We start from the raw sequence: 15026 nt of genomic DNA on the forward strand, positions 1-15026 counted from the left end.
AAAGTAACTAAAGAAAAAGTGGTGAACAAAATTGGATCAGGAAGTGAATCTAGCTGCCACTCAATCAACCTCAGGTCTAAACATAAGCCACATCCAAAATACTAGGCACAAAGCAATCCTACAAATGTTCATCACAATCATCAGTATATATATAATTGTAACGATAAAAATCCTAAGACCATAAATTGAATCCCACTTGGATTTGCCCATCCGTGACCCATAATTTTAATTCCAAATTGGGACTAAGTGTGTGTTTGATTCTTCCCCAGTGTAGAACTAAATTCACGTTCAATTGCCAATTTATGCAAAAGCTTGGATTTGTTGCTTCAAGTTTCAACCTAATAGACCCGTGGGAATTACTTCCTGCGTTCCCACTTTTGCTCCCTGCACCCCATATAAAACATGAATGGACAAATATGTCCTTCCCTTCCCTCCTCCCAACCAACATCTTCCATAGCAGCCACCACCTAACTGTGGCACCACCAGATGCGCCACCCCTTTGCAGAACAATGAAATTTTTATGTCTATTGTTTGTTCATCTTCTCACCTGATAAAATAAATTAAACGTCGTCAGAATGATTCTTGTGACTAGGGGTGGAAATGAGCCGAGCAGCTTGTCGAGGGCCTTCGGCTCGGCCTATGTAAGGCTCGGCTCGGCTTGGCTTGTTTACTATAAAGGCCAAGCTTAAACTTTTTAAAAAGCCTTTTTAGATAAAAAAGGTCAAGCTCAAACTATAAAAAAAGCTTGTTAAGCTTGACAAGTCGACTTGTTTAACTAATAATAATAATAATAATAAATTTATTTTATCAAATCTTATCTTATCCATATTTTATTCTATCTAGATTTTATTTTATCCAAATTTTATTCTATCTTGATTTTATTTCGTCCAGGTTTTATTTCATCCCATCTTATCTTATCTTGTCCAAATTTTATTTGATTTCATTTATGGGCTTGAACTTAAAATAGATTTGTAAGCTTTGGGACTGAGGACCTATATAACAGCACCAAGGTTTTTAGTTTAGGGAGTTTTTTTTCGGAGAGGAGAATAATTCTAGGATCTTAGAATTCCAGTTTTTATTACTGTTCATGCACACTGTTCACGTAGAATAAAATTCATTTTCTGCAAATCATCTCTAATCCATACATTTATTAATATTATGCTCTTTTTATTTTCTTTTGATATACTTTGTGCTTTAACGATTTGAATTCAATATGATTTTGTTTATCAATTATTTTTGGATTTGTACATTACTTATAGGAAATTTTATAAGTTTCTTTTTTTAGTTAGTATTTCACTAGGTTTTAAAATAATTAATTAATCAAAGACGTTTTTAAGCAGACTTTTAAATAGGTTCGTGGGTCAAGTCAGGCTTTTATATAAGCCGAGCCAAGCCTTAAAAAAAAGCCTATGACAGGTAATGAGTCAAGCTCAAGTCTTACGTGTTCAACTCAGGCCGAGCTCAAGCCTAGTAAAGCTTGGCTTGACTTGACTCATTTCCACCCCTACTTGTCACTAGTTTGTCTTGTAACTCAACTTAGGAACAATAAGGGCATTTAATATGTCAAATTAACATTTTATAATAAAAACCAGAATGGTAAGGTACTAATTTAAATGTATATTGATACTACTATACTAAAATATAATTATAAACTATTTAATATTTTTATATGATAATTATTCAATGCATTTGATCATTAATTTTATTTATTACAAGCAATTATAAGAAAAATACACGTACTATACTAAAAATACTGTTTACAAATAATCTTGTATGATAAACTATAAATTAATCATTTAATTTCTTAACTACTCTCGGAAGAAGGGCTATAAACTAACCCAAAAATAGAATAGAAACTTGTCAATGAAGCAGGCATGACATTGTAGCTAGAAATTAAGATTGTTCTGTTGTGCTCTTTTCTCACATAATATATGCTTGTTTTACATTCTTCAAAGTTTCTTGGTCCAGATAAGTAAAGATGAGAATAGGTCAAGATTGGAATAACTTTGAGTAAATAAGTGAAACTTGTTTTATAAAACTAAGGTCAAAGCCTAATTAATTATTTATTATAGATCTTTTTTAAGGCCTGATCTAACCTTTTTAAAAACATAATGTGCCTTATTAACCTATTTAAAAGCTCACTATTTATTAAAATTGTTATTTTTAAATAAGCCTGGTTAAATAGGAATTTTTTTTTGAAAAAAAAATTACATGGCTATTTAAATTTAGTTTTTGAAAGAATAAAAAACTAAAAAAATGGCGTAAGAGATAATAAAAAAAAAAACGCTAACAAATATGATATGAGCATTTGACTGACGTAAAACACTATTATAATAGACATACAATAAAAAGAAAGGTTAATGTAGAAAGCGAAAAACTAACATAAAATCATATTATATAGCCAGATCCTAAAACTAGAAGGATAGTTCAAAGTTAGCTTCATTTTTATATATAATCCCATTTTGGTCTTATAAATCTATTTAATTAATAATATTATTACTAATGTAATACAAATATTTGTTTTTATTATATTATTACATAAATAAGTAGATTGGTCTAATAGATTTTTTTAAAACATAAGCCTAATCTATTTTAATAAATAGTTTTTTTTTTTAAGTTCAAGCCTAGTCTATTTATTAAACAAGTCATGTCACACTATAAACAAATTGGGTCATATGCTCTTATTTAAAGTCTGACCTATTATTATCCCTAAAGACATGTGATAGAAAATTAACATCATTAAACTCAATTAACCAAGCTTAACACCACCTTAGTTAACACAAGTGGCACTAGAGGTCAAGCCTAATTTTAAGCAATCTCTCATTACCATAAACAGAAAATATATATAGTTGGTAAACAACATTGAATATAATTCTTAGTAGCTTCATCGCTTATTTTCCTTGACCAAGTCGGTTTGCTTGTCCTCCAACAATTAACTTGCAGCAAGTAAAAAAGTTGAGTTAGGCAAATCACTACAAATGCAACACAAATATGAGCACGTGCGCCATTTAAGTGAATGAACCAGTAAAAACTAACATTGCTGACTCAATGTTTCTGAGTTGGCCAACTCCTGATTACAGAATTCAACCACCAAGTTTTATGGTTTTACTACTTCAGCAAGATGAGATAAACCCTTTACTTTCAAGTGTCAATGTGGTTTGGAAATTAAGCACCTAACATGCATACTTGAAGGATTGACACAACAGTGCAGAACCTGAATGTGATACTGCTATAAAACACTGACTCAATTCTATATTTTCAGCAATAGAAGGTGGAAAGAACAAAGATGTCAATGCCGAGGCTAGTTTTTGCTGCATGCATCTTCTCACTTGCAGCAATTGCTTTAGCAACTCTGCCTGTGACATATATCTTTGGTGACTCCTTGACAGATGTTGGAAACAATAATTTTCTACAATATTCTTTAGCCAAATCTAACTATCCCTGGTATGGTATTGACTACAGTGGTGGCCAGGCTACAGGAAGATTCACCAATGGGAGGACTATTGGTGATTTCATATGTATATCCTGCATCTCTAAACTTTTCTTGTTTATGTTTCCTCTTTATAGTGAAATTGAATAAGAGTTTAACTTCTGTTAGTGTCAATGTAGAAAATTTTATACTATCAACCAATAAAAAACCATGGTAAGTATGATTCTTAAAATATTAATTGTAAAAGTCAACTAATTTACCATACATATTGATTTGTGATCAAATGATAGTATAATTGTGATGGCATATACTATTTACTCATTGAATAAAACCATTAGCAAGCAATACTTTGATGGGTCTTATTTTATGGCTTGTTGCAGCTGCAAAGCTTGGAATCTCATCACCACCAGCTTATCTGTCAGTGTCTCAGAACGTTGATACCTTACTCAAAGGGGTAAACTATGCATCTGGTGGGGCAGGAATTCTCAATGATACTGGACTCTACTTTGTAAGCAGAACATCTTCAAACCCTCAGGATTCTATTTACAGGTTAGAATTTGAGTGGCCTCTCATCTAACTTATATTCTGTCTTGATGAATATTTTAGATTCAGAGGTTATCTTTTGATGATCAAATAAACAATTTCAAGAAAACCAAAGAAGTAATCACGGCAAACATAGGAGAGGCAGCTGCCAACAAGCATTGCAATGAAGCCACGTATTTCATTGGGATTGGTAATACTTCACTCACAAAAGTACTATGTTTTGTGAGAAATTATTATATAGTCTACGAAAATGTGATCTTAATTCTTAACTAATAATTTCCCCTAGTTTGCATTGTTTTGAATGTTAAAAACTTCAATTCCCCATATACTATAACCTTCAGTGTTCACACGGGTCAAATTGCATTCTTGCAGGCAGCAATGACTATGTCAACAATTTCTTGCAACCCTTCTTGGCAGATGGCCAGCAATACACTCATGATGAATTCATAGAGCTCTTAATCTCAACCTTAGATCAACAACTTCAGGTAAAAATCAATGTGGTGTATTTGTTAAAAGGGTATTGATAACCGGTATCTTGAGATATTGATTAAGAAACTAAAAAAAATAATATTTATTGTGAAGATGATATGAGCGCATAAAAAAACCATGAATAACATGATTTTATATATTCGAATAAAAATCTTTCTTTAAGGTATTAATTAGCATTTGTCTTGTTAAAATTAAGAACTCAACAAATTACCATCCTCTATATGATCTATTTATAGTTCAATAATAAACTACTAAAACAATCTGATTATGGCAGAGTCTTTATCAGCTGGGAGCACGAAAAATAGTCTTCCATGGACTTGGTCCACTCGGTTGCATTCCATCGCAGAGGGTCAAATCCAAACGAAGACAATGTCTAACGCGAGTCAATGAATGGATACTACAATTCAACTCCAATGTACAGAAGCTAATCATCATACTAAACCATCGTCTTCCAAATGCAAAATTCATATTTGCAGACACTTACCCGTTAGTTCTTGACTTGATCAACAATCCATCTACTTACGGTAATTTGGCATCTCTACCTTATATCTTAATTTATATGCTGATGGTAGTTAACAACTAAACTTTAATTTAAGGATTAAATTAACTATTTCCCCCAAATTAGTCTTTCTTTAAATTGCAACAATGTACCAATTTTTGTTGGTTATTTGTAACATTTGTATTTAATGATTCCACAGGTTTTAAGGTTTCAAATACGTCTTGCTGCAATGTAGACACGAGTATTGGAGGTTTATGCTTGCCAAACTCAAAGGTGTGCAGAAACCGTCATGAGTTTGTATTTTGGGATGCCTTCCATCCATCAGATGCAGCCAATGCTGTTCTTGCAGAAAAGTTTTTCTCTCTTCTTTTCTCATCAGCTCCTTCTCCTACACCAGCACCTTCTCCCTAATACTCGTGTCTATGTATGAGATAATAATGCCATTACTAATTCAAATATAACACAAGAATTGTCTTTATCTGTACGCTTCTGGGTTCTGATTGTAACTGACGCTACCAAGTTATGCCTATAGTATTGTCATTATTGTTGCAAACTAAAAACAATAATCACAAAGTTAAATAATTTAGTGATTATTTTTTTTAAAAAAAAAGTTTTTTATGATAGACTATATAAAATAATTTGGATTTTAATTAAAGTATTTTTTAACTTATGATTATTATGAAAAACTGAAATAAATTCATGAAGATCTTTTATAAAAAAAAAAAAAACAATTGTTTTTAAATAATATGAACAAAAAACCATTTGTTAGGCTATAAAATAACTGCAGCACCACATTACTAGAGCCATCCATCATTCTAAATTACTATCATTCAAGAGTTTGTATTTGTTTGGCTACTTTTAGAATTCATTTTCCTACATTTAAATCCCATTTTCGTATTTGTTTGGATTTGGAATCAACTTTGCTGTCTTAAAATAACATTCTTGTATCTATTGGTTATGTTCAAAATTTTAGAATTTTATTTTGTTAGATCAAAATTTCATTTTTAACTGGTTACAACCCCCTAATGTATCTTCTGGGATCTTTTCCATAGATCCACAACAGTCACCATGAGACCAATCAAAATCAAGGATTAAAAGCAACCCAAACAAATTTTCAAAAACATCCAACATTACAGTGATGAACTGCTCTCAGTTAAAAGGCCAGTTTTTTCCACATGAGAAAACTTGAGACGAGTAAAGACCCCTTCCAATTTAAGCCGAATCACTTCAAGTGCTTGAAAAGGCCCTCTCCCAATTTCTAAAAGGAGAGGTAACTAAATACCTCTTCAATTAGAAAATGAAGTCACGAGGCAAAACCAAGCACAAAAAGATCACTTAAAGAAAAAGGGACCCCATAACCTCATCCAGTCTCTATTCGGTGTGGTTAAAGCAAAACAATCATCATCGAGCATTCATATACATAGAGTAAGAGAGATCAGAAAAACAATAGAAAACATAAAACGGATCATTCAATTCAACCAACAAAAAAAAAAGCAAACTTTGTAATAAATTAGTTGACTTTAAGGAAAAATAATCAGAACCCAGAAGAGAAATCAGAAAAACCATAAAACATAAAACGGTTCCAACTAAATTCAACCAAAAAAAAATGCAATCTTTGTAATGAATTTGTTAATTTTAAGGGGGGAAAACCAGAACCCAGAAGTCTAAAAAAATCAAAAACAAGAGTAAAAGTAAGATACTTGCAATGGATTACTTAATTTTAGGGAATGAAAACCAAAACCCAGAAAGGGGGAAAAGCGATATTGGTTAAAAGGTTAGAAATTGTGGAACCTACGAGAAATAGCAAAAATCCATTGAGAATTGGGACCATGCCAGTCCATAGAGGAACCGGTTGATTTTGCATCTTTTCGTATTCTCTATTCCACTGTTAGAGAAATAGAGAATCATAGTAGATGCACATCACTTTAAACGAAAAGAATCTATAATTGAAAACAGAAAAAAAAAAAAGAATCTCTAGGGTTAAGAAAAATTATTAGATCTGAAAAAAACAGAGAAACTTGTGAAGAGAACGACTCGTAGTTGATTTATATATCCCCAATCGAGCTAGGGTTTTGGGATTTAGGAAATTACCAATTTGCCACTGTAACTGTTCAGTGGTACAGCCGTGTAAGCCGAAAACCGTGAGCACACGTATACACGATGCCAAAAACGGAGTGGAGAGATAGAAAATTAGAAATTTAAGTCGGGGTTTTTCTTAAAAAATAATTGTTTTTTTACATAAAAAATGTTAAAATGTATATATGATTGAAAATTACCCTGATCAGAAAAGTATATAATTAAAAATTAAAAATTAAAAATGTATGAAGAAGACTGAAGAATTTTTATACATAGAATTGTCGTGCGGAGAGAGATAACAATAAAAGTTGAGCCAACAAATTTTTTTTGCTTTATATACTTAATTGATTGTTTTTCCACACGACAACTATAATCAAAGCATGATCAACTATTAACTCATTTGACAACTTTCAACTATTAACTCATTTTTCAATTCCTTTATTTTACTCAATTTATAATTTTGATTCTTTTATTTTAAAATTAAAACATATTTGGTTTAATTATATTTAAAAATCTACAATTTTGATTTTCGTGATTCAAAATCCAAACATTTGGTCCTCGTATTTTAAAAAAAATTGTAATTTTTATTTTTGTATTTTAAAAAATTTATAATAAAAATGCAATCTGAACAATTAGTTCAATGATTATAATTAAATGCTCTTATTTCCTTTAATAGCTATTGACACTTGATACAGTATATATATATATAATGTTAGTATTTTTTTTAAAAAAATCATCAACAAGAAAAACTCGAAAAAGACACGAAAATTAAAAGGCACATGCATTCTAAAAATTGAATATAAGGTCAAAATTATAATTTTACACTGAGTATTCCTAATTCCTATAGGCCTAGCAATTTATACATTAGAAAGATGCCAGATTCCAGATTATGGCTGACATAATTAATTAAGCAATAGATACATACCAGAAACGGCAATTTGACTATATTGGACACTTGGACTAATTCAGTAACAAAAAAACAAGGCCCGTGTTAACAAATGAAGATCAAGAACCCGTGACATTCAGACCTTTTCGGTTAATGAAGGGCATATTAGTTTATTATCTTTCAAGCTGAATAAAACTAAGTTACATAGGCAAATTTGTAAATAACCCTGTGGATTTGTATAATGAATATAGTCTTTTTTCCATTCTTTGGGGAGGGAGGGGGGGTGCAATACATATTTATATAGCATAAGATTATAACTAGCCCAATAAAAAATAGTCAATGGTTGATAAAGATTGAATCAATTCTAGTTGAAAAGAATAATAATGATGATGATGATAATTCAGTTGCGGCCTCATTCGGTCCAAACCCTTAGCTGGTTTTTGTACAAAATTGAATGGACCACTATGAACAATAGAATCGTACCAAGACGAATATGTAGCATTATCATCCACCACAAAAAATTTCAAAGTAACACGTTCTGACATATACCACTTTATAGCAAAACCACTCCCCATAATAGAAATCCTGTTACCATTAAAAGGCTTCTAATTCTCAAGTCACAGCTGAATTTGTAGGCTGAGGAATCTGAATTTGTAGAATTCATGGAAGGAGCTGTGAAGTTACCTAAGGTTCCATTTTTGCCAACACTGCACATATTCACAAAGACATCATCACTTGTGAGCAATAACAAGTTAACAACATAACAAACATAGGATAATAATGATAATGAAAATGAAAATTAATCAAACAAGCAAATATTTTATCTTACCTTCCGGGAAATAAACAAGAACCATGACCTACAATCATTCAAAATAAATGTGTTAATCATCCAAAAGTGATTGTTGATAGAAATTGATAGGAATATAAAAAAGCTAAAGCTAGTCCAACATAACATTAGGGAACAAAAATTTACTTGGATCTGAGGTGGAGATTGTAGCCACTCCATTGAAGTCACATGCATCAGGAGTCTTTCCCATCTTATGATAGTAAGTGTCAAATGCATAATTTGCATGCGCAATCACATTGTCTGGTTCATAGCATGGTTGACCCTGCAGCAATGGAGAGCATTCGACCTTCCCCGGTCCACATGCCCAATCTAGTGCAGCCTGCAGCATCTTCGGGTCAGCACCGTCCTTTGCAATGCAGAAAGTATTATTGCTAGTATCATTTGCTAAGACTGCCCCTGACTCTGTCAAGTGTAGAATGTAAATAGGTGTCCCATTGGCATCAAACAGTCCCCAGTTCTTCTCTGACAATGGCCCAGACTTCATATCCTCGTTGTAGAGCTCATAGATGTATGTACTAACATCTATTCCTGGATGCTTGGGAGTTCCGGTTTTGTTAAACACATGCTTGATCAAATTGCTGTTGTAAGTATTCGCATTGTCGACCGTTGCATCTGGTTCGTTGGAGCCACCTTTTGAGGGCCACCCTGACTCGGTCACCACTACAGGAATGTTGGTGTAATTTAGAAAGGCCATGGCAAAGTATGCTGCATCAACCATGGCATCAAAGACATTGGTGTAGTGGAGAAGGGTATTGGAATCAACAGCTTCTTTGTTAGGAGGGAGAGACTTGAAGAGTGCATAATCTAACGGAATCACTCCATTTGATTGCATGTAGTCATAGTAAGGGTATATGTTTAGCATTAGATAAGAGCCAGTGGATTGCAAGAAATCAAGTAGTGGGACTAAAACTGGATTGAGTGAGCGATTAAAGAAAGCCTGTGAAGGTGGAAATGAATCAAGGATGATGGAAGAGGAAAGGGGTGTTGAAACTTTAACTTGGCGATCAAGATTGGATGCCACAAGGGCCGAATGGATGTATTTAATCGCACTGACAAGTACTTTTGCTGCATTTGGGAGGGTAGTTAAAACCTCAGAACCAACACAAATGGCAGTGATATTGGTGGCTGGATAATGCGCTACCACATTGCGGGAAACCCAATTGGCAGCCGTGGAATTCGATTGACCAATTGCTAGGATCTCTTCATTTGGGACAGTCACAGCAACCTGAATGCCTGTCTTTGCAAGTGCAAGGAGCATAGCTTGGTCTGCATCATATAATCGAACATGCCGAATTTGCTGGGCTTTTAGTAGAGCTACTACTTGAGTAGGGTGTGGCATATCTGAGAGATCCGTTCCAATATTCACTCCTATAAATGGTTCTGCAAGGTTTAAACATTAAGATCCATCAAAAATTAGATTTAAGTCCTCACTGAACTAACCAAGTCAAGTTGGAACTTGGAAGCATATGTAAGCAGATTCTAATGCACATTTTGTTTGTTCCAAACAAACCAAGTTTTGAGGAGAAATATAATTTTAATTTTATGATTATGTGCTATCTTTGAAGATTACCAGCAAAAAAATTTAACAATAGAATAGCTCCACAAAAATAGAATGCTTTTCCAAAAATAACTTCCCCAACCTCTACTACAAAGTCTTGCACACATCCAAATGTTGGGGAAAATCACAATACATGGCTGAATAGAAGGACAAGAGAACTGTCCTATTCAATATAAAAAAATCTGAATCCTACAGCTGGACACTTCCAAGAAGATCAACAACCAACATAACCCTGACTATTTTTAAAAGGCACATGTTATTAATTATTAGCCAGAAGTTCAATCCCAGACAGAATAAAAATGTGAAGAAAAACACACAAACTCTACTAGGAAATAGACTAACCGATCACTAATTATATCTCAGCCACTGCATGCCCCACCAAACCTTGCTTCTGAACATTGTAACACTAACTAAATCTCAAATAACACTCTCAAGTTTCTAATCCACGGCAAGAGTGTGCTACTGCTGGGAAAGGTATGAAAATGGAAGTGTGTATTTGGGCCTTCATATGACAAGGCATAGTTAAGTTCTACTCCCACAAAGCAGACTTCAAAAAACCTCAAGAAAACAGCAAGGAATCATAGGAGAACTGAGAACTGAACAAGAAAGGCTCAAGAAGAACCATGCAGGTTAAACAAAAGTGAGCTTTGCAGTAATTTCAAAACAATGCAAAACTAAGTAGAGAAAATGAACTAAAGGGCAATGAAAGATTCAGAATGCAAGCATAACTTCAAAAAATGGAAAAACACAGGATCTCAAAACAGGAAAGTAAGCAAAGAAAACAAAGAGGGGGGAGGGTTAAAAGTGTCCAGTCACTAACCTTCATCAGCTGCAACAACAGACACTGCAAAAAGCAGCAGGAGAAGAAAATGCAGAGCCATAGATTGAGAAATCTGGAAAGAAGTCTCAATAATGAAAGAGAGAGAAAGGAGGAGTGTGAAATGGGACTTGAAGAAAATGAAAATGAAAACCAGAAGGAGTAAATTGAAAAGCAGAGAAAGTGGGGTAAAGCTGTAGGAGAATATATGACTGTGTTATGTTAAGAGAGGGGGCTACAAGATCAAGACAGAAATCATACGTGGAAAGCTTGTCAGACAAATCAAACGGCTAAGGAATCAGTTACACTGTGTAAACATTAAACAACCATAGGCAAGTGGCCAAGCTTATAGACTTGAGATTAAGACCACCTTTTTCTCCTTTCTTCAATTCTCTTCATTTTATAATGTGAAAATATAGTTGTAAAAATTACCTGAAGTTCTTAAAATGAATTTCGGCTTATGTAAGACTCGAATATTTTTTAAAAGAATCGAGCTTGCTTTAACAGTTGGACCAAGCAATGCTAAAATACTTGTATAGTTTAAACGATACTATTAATGAGTTCATTAGCAATACTAATATTTAATAAGGTTTCAAATTTAAACCTTACATATAAAAACTTTTAAATGAAAGAGTTAATGTCACCGAATGTTTAATGTGTTTAACTCAAACTAGGATATATATAGAGAGAGAGAGGTAAAGTAAAAAAAGAAAAAATGTACACTAAAAAAGGGAGAAAAAGAGAACATATATTCTTAATGGTTGTTAAAAATGAAAATACTTAATCATGATCATTTAATTAAAATTAAGAGTTTAAATTACATATTTAATTATAAATTATTTGTCGTTAAATAATTAATTTAAAATACCAATTTTAATCTAATGATCTATATCAATAATAAATGTATTTTTTGTGCGTACATATTTTATTAAATAATTTTATCCTTTAATTTGTTTCTTTAATTAAGAAATCACCCACCTCACTCTTTTTATCTTTTCCGTATTCGGTTTTAATAATTTAAAAGTTAAATTAACTCACCAAAATTAACATTCACATTAATATATAATTAATAAAAAACTGACAAATATATCAAATTTAACATCTTATTAAAAATAAATATATAAACAGACATGCACGTTTGGGATGTCTAGCTTTTTATTAATCACAATCATAATTAAATATTCTCATCCCTGTTTTTTTAGTGTACTCTCATCTCAAGTTATAATAAAGAAAAACTCAATTGTACATTCTCTCTGTATATACATGTGCTAAACAAAGAGTTGGAATAGTAAATAAAGAATGGATTATGAGTGTAGGCTGGTATATAGTAAATATTATATATATTTTATAATGATGTTGTTATTATTTACGTTAATGTGTTTAATGTGCATGTGGAGGAGGAAGACATGCACCTGTTCTCCTAGCCGTTAACGTACGGTGAATTCTTTTCTCATCAGTTGGAGTGTTTTGTTGTGTTGTAGTAATAGCTGTCTGTGTCTGCATGTGTCTGACGCTCTGTTTGTTTGCACTCACTAACCCTGGAATCTGTATACACATCTTTTGTGAATTTAAAAAGAAGGAAACAAACAAGGAATGGTTGCATTGCATGCATTTCTGATCTATGAAGACACCGAAAGGACCCTCTTCTCTCTCTCTCTCTCACTAGGCACTAGCATGTAACAGTAACAATAATAACAATGGAGTAAGCAATGCAATAGCATCATCATCCATCAACGGTCCAATCCATGCAACCCTTCTTACGGGATTTCGTACCAACCAACAATTGGGTCTCCTTGTAAATGCTATTGTCCATGCTGTTATTATTAGATACGCCATAACACGCCATTATTTATTGGATACACTACTAGGTTTTAAATTTTGTGTAAGTCTCTTTTTTTTTTTATCCATGCCATTTTTATCTATGGCTTTTCTTAAATATTTTATCGATAAAATATATTTTTTTGTCATTGATTCTATAAATATGAAAATATTTAAAATTTGGTTAAGTAAAATATTTAGTATATTTAAATCATCCGTCACACTTCATATCCCAATTTCTGTCCCACCAATATAAATGTTTTCTCAACAAAAAAATAGATTATTGTTTATGTTACTTGAGCTTGTGAGTGATTTAATTTTCCAAATAGTATTAATTTTTCATTTTTATTTATTCTAAATTTATTAAATAAAAATTTTTCTTAGCATTACAAAATTTTAAATTTCTTCTTATATAATACTATTTACATGACTCTCTTTTATTTTAGTTTAAGTTATAATAAAAATTATTTAATAATTGAAAATTGTCCTTATTTTTTAAATACTTTTATTTAAACTTTAAAGTTTAACATATTTTATACTTGAAATTTTTTAAATATCAATAAAATATAAAAAAAATATTTATACATTATATTTTTTATCATTAATTACTTATACATTATTTAAGTTAAAATACATAGTTATAATTAATTCAAACACGCACTTAATATTTTGGGGAAAAAATAGTCCTATGCTTTAAATTTACGAGTTTACCTCATTAAGATATAAAAAAAAAAGTTACTCTAATTTGTAAGCGAAACTAATAATGGTAAATAGTTGAATAATTTGAATGGCTGAGTCAACAATTATTTATACAGATCCATTCGTACGTTTTGTTGGGTCAGACCCAATATTACTTAGCCCGGTTTAATAGGCTAGTGGGGACCCAACTGAAACAAAGAACATTATTTAATCATATATTTATTTTATTTTATTATAAATGAATAAACAATACTAGAGAGGGAGTAATAATTGAATTGTGGGTGAAGAACTACAAGAAACACACGGTTGGGAGTAAGACTTTTGTCAATCTAACCATTTAATCGTTGTGCCAAAATTTGTTGGGTAGCTACTTATGAAAATTACTTGTGATAAATAATAAATAATATTTTTACATTATGATATAATCACAAGTTATTAGCCCACCAAAAAAAAATACAAGTAATTATATATGATAAAATTATTAACCATTTATATAATTAATAGCATTTAAAAAAAATTAAAAGTGTATGTAAACTAAAATCTATTATTGTTTATTAAATAAGTTTAGGTCTAAGTATAAATAACTGTTCAGAAATTTTTGTGGATATGCAATTAATACCTAATTCTAACTATATTCACATAATATATTTATTATGTGTTAGAATTAGTTTTTAAAAATAATATTTTTGATTAAGTTATTGCATATTTTTATTGATAGTGTTTTTCAATTAAGAATTATATTAATTTTGAATATATTTAAATTAACTTGTATATTTTTAATCAATAATATTTTTTCTTTTTTTAATTTTTCCTTGTAATGTTAGTATTAGAATACCATTCATGTTTACTATTTTGTTTATTGAATATAATACAAAATTAAAATCCTAGCAATAGCACCAGACATTAATATAAAATCCAAGTATTAGAATATAAAAATAAAAGACCTTGTTTAAATTAAGAGTAAAATACAGTAATCATTTTTTAAGTTTCATGAAATTACACATATTTTTAACTTTTTAACTATTACAATTCTCTTCCTTGTAGGGGTGTTAGTGTAATACATAAGATGGTGTCAGTCAAATATTTTTAAACAAAGGAGGATAAATATTTTAAATATATAAAAAATATCAATGTAATATTTTTAAACAAAGAAAATTAGTGTAGGAATAGAAAAAAATTATGTTATCTTTAATTTGAAAGCAAATGTAATTTGCTCTTAAATGAACTAAAATCATAGTAATAGCACTAGGTATAATTATATAGGTATTTGAGTAAGAATAAATGCGTTAAGATGTTGTTGATGACCTTGTATTTCAAGTAGACTAATGTTAGAGTCTCATGTTGAAACCATTTCAAGGGTTGAA

At 31.2% G+C, this 15026-nt stretch overlaps 2 protein-coding genes across 2 annotated transcripts; one reads left to right on the forward strand and one right to left on the reverse strand.

Moving 5' to 3' along the window:
* The first annotated feature begins 3276 nt into the window (after positions 1 to 3276).
* On the forward strand, positions 3277 to 5449 carry LOC114384338 (GDSL esterase/lipase At5g37690-like). Its single transcript, XM_028343998.1, has 6 exons — positions 3277 to 3518; positions 3811 to 3938; positions 4037 to 4163; positions 4346 to 4458; positions 4737 to 4986; positions 5161 to 5449. Exons 1-6 carry the CDS (start codon positions 3287 to 3289, stop codon positions 5370 to 5372), a joined length of 1062 nt encoding a protein of 353 aa, XP_028199799.1. The 5' UTR covers positions 3277 to 3286; the 3' UTR covers positions 5373 to 5449.
* A 2807-nt stretch (positions 5450 to 8256) lies between these two features.
* LOC114382978 (glucan endo-1,3-beta-glucosidase 2-like) lies at positions 8257 to 11343 on the reverse strand. The gene is made up of 4 exons (XM_028342535.1): positions 11149 to 11343; positions 8897 to 10150; positions 8753 to 8780; positions 8257 to 8630 (listed from the first exon to the last, which is right to left on the reverse strand). Exons 1-4 carry the CDS (start codon positions 11207 to 11209, stop codon positions 8477 to 8479), a joined length of 1497 nt encoding a protein of 498 aa, XP_028198336.1. The 5' UTR covers positions 11210 to 11343; the 3' UTR covers positions 8257 to 8476.
* Positions 11344 to 15026: the final 3683 nt, after the last annotated feature.

The sequence above is a fragment of the Glycine soja genome, chromosome 14, assembly GCF_004193775.1.
Source record: "Glycine soja cultivar W05 chromosome 14, ASM419377v2, whole genome shotgun sequence".
In the NCBI taxonomy this organism is placed as follows: domain Eukaryota; kingdom Viridiplantae; phylum Streptophyta; class Magnoliopsida; order Fabales; family Fabaceae; genus Glycine; species Glycine soja.

Excerpts from the sequence above, each read along its gene's own strand:
- LOC114384338 (XM_028343998.1), top strand. The coding sequence starts at position 3,287 with ATGTCAATGCCGAGGCTAGTTTTTGCTGCATGCATCTTCTCACTTGCA. Across the intron at positions 3,939-4,036 it reads ATGATACTGGACTCTACTTT|ATTCAGAGGTTATCTTTTGA; the intron begins GTAAGCAGAACA and ends TGAATATTTTAG. Across the intron at positions 4,459-4,736 it reads CCTTAGATCAACAACTTCAG|AGTCTTTATCAGCTGGGAGC; the intron begins GTAAAAATCAAT and ends TGATTATGGCAG.
- LOC114382978 (XM_028342535.1), bottom strand. The coding sequence starts at position 11,209 with ATGGCTCTGCATTTTCTTCTCCTGCTGCTTTTTGCAGTGTCTGTTGTT. Across the intron at positions 8,781-8,896 it reads AATCTCCACCTCAGATCCAA|GTCATGGTTCTTGTTTATTT; the intron begins GTAAATTTTTGT and ends GAATGATTGTAG. Across the intron at positions 8,631-8,752 it reads TCTTGTTTATTTCCCGGAAG|TGTTGGCAAAAATGGAACCT; the intron begins GTAAGATAAAAT and ends GAATATGTGCAG.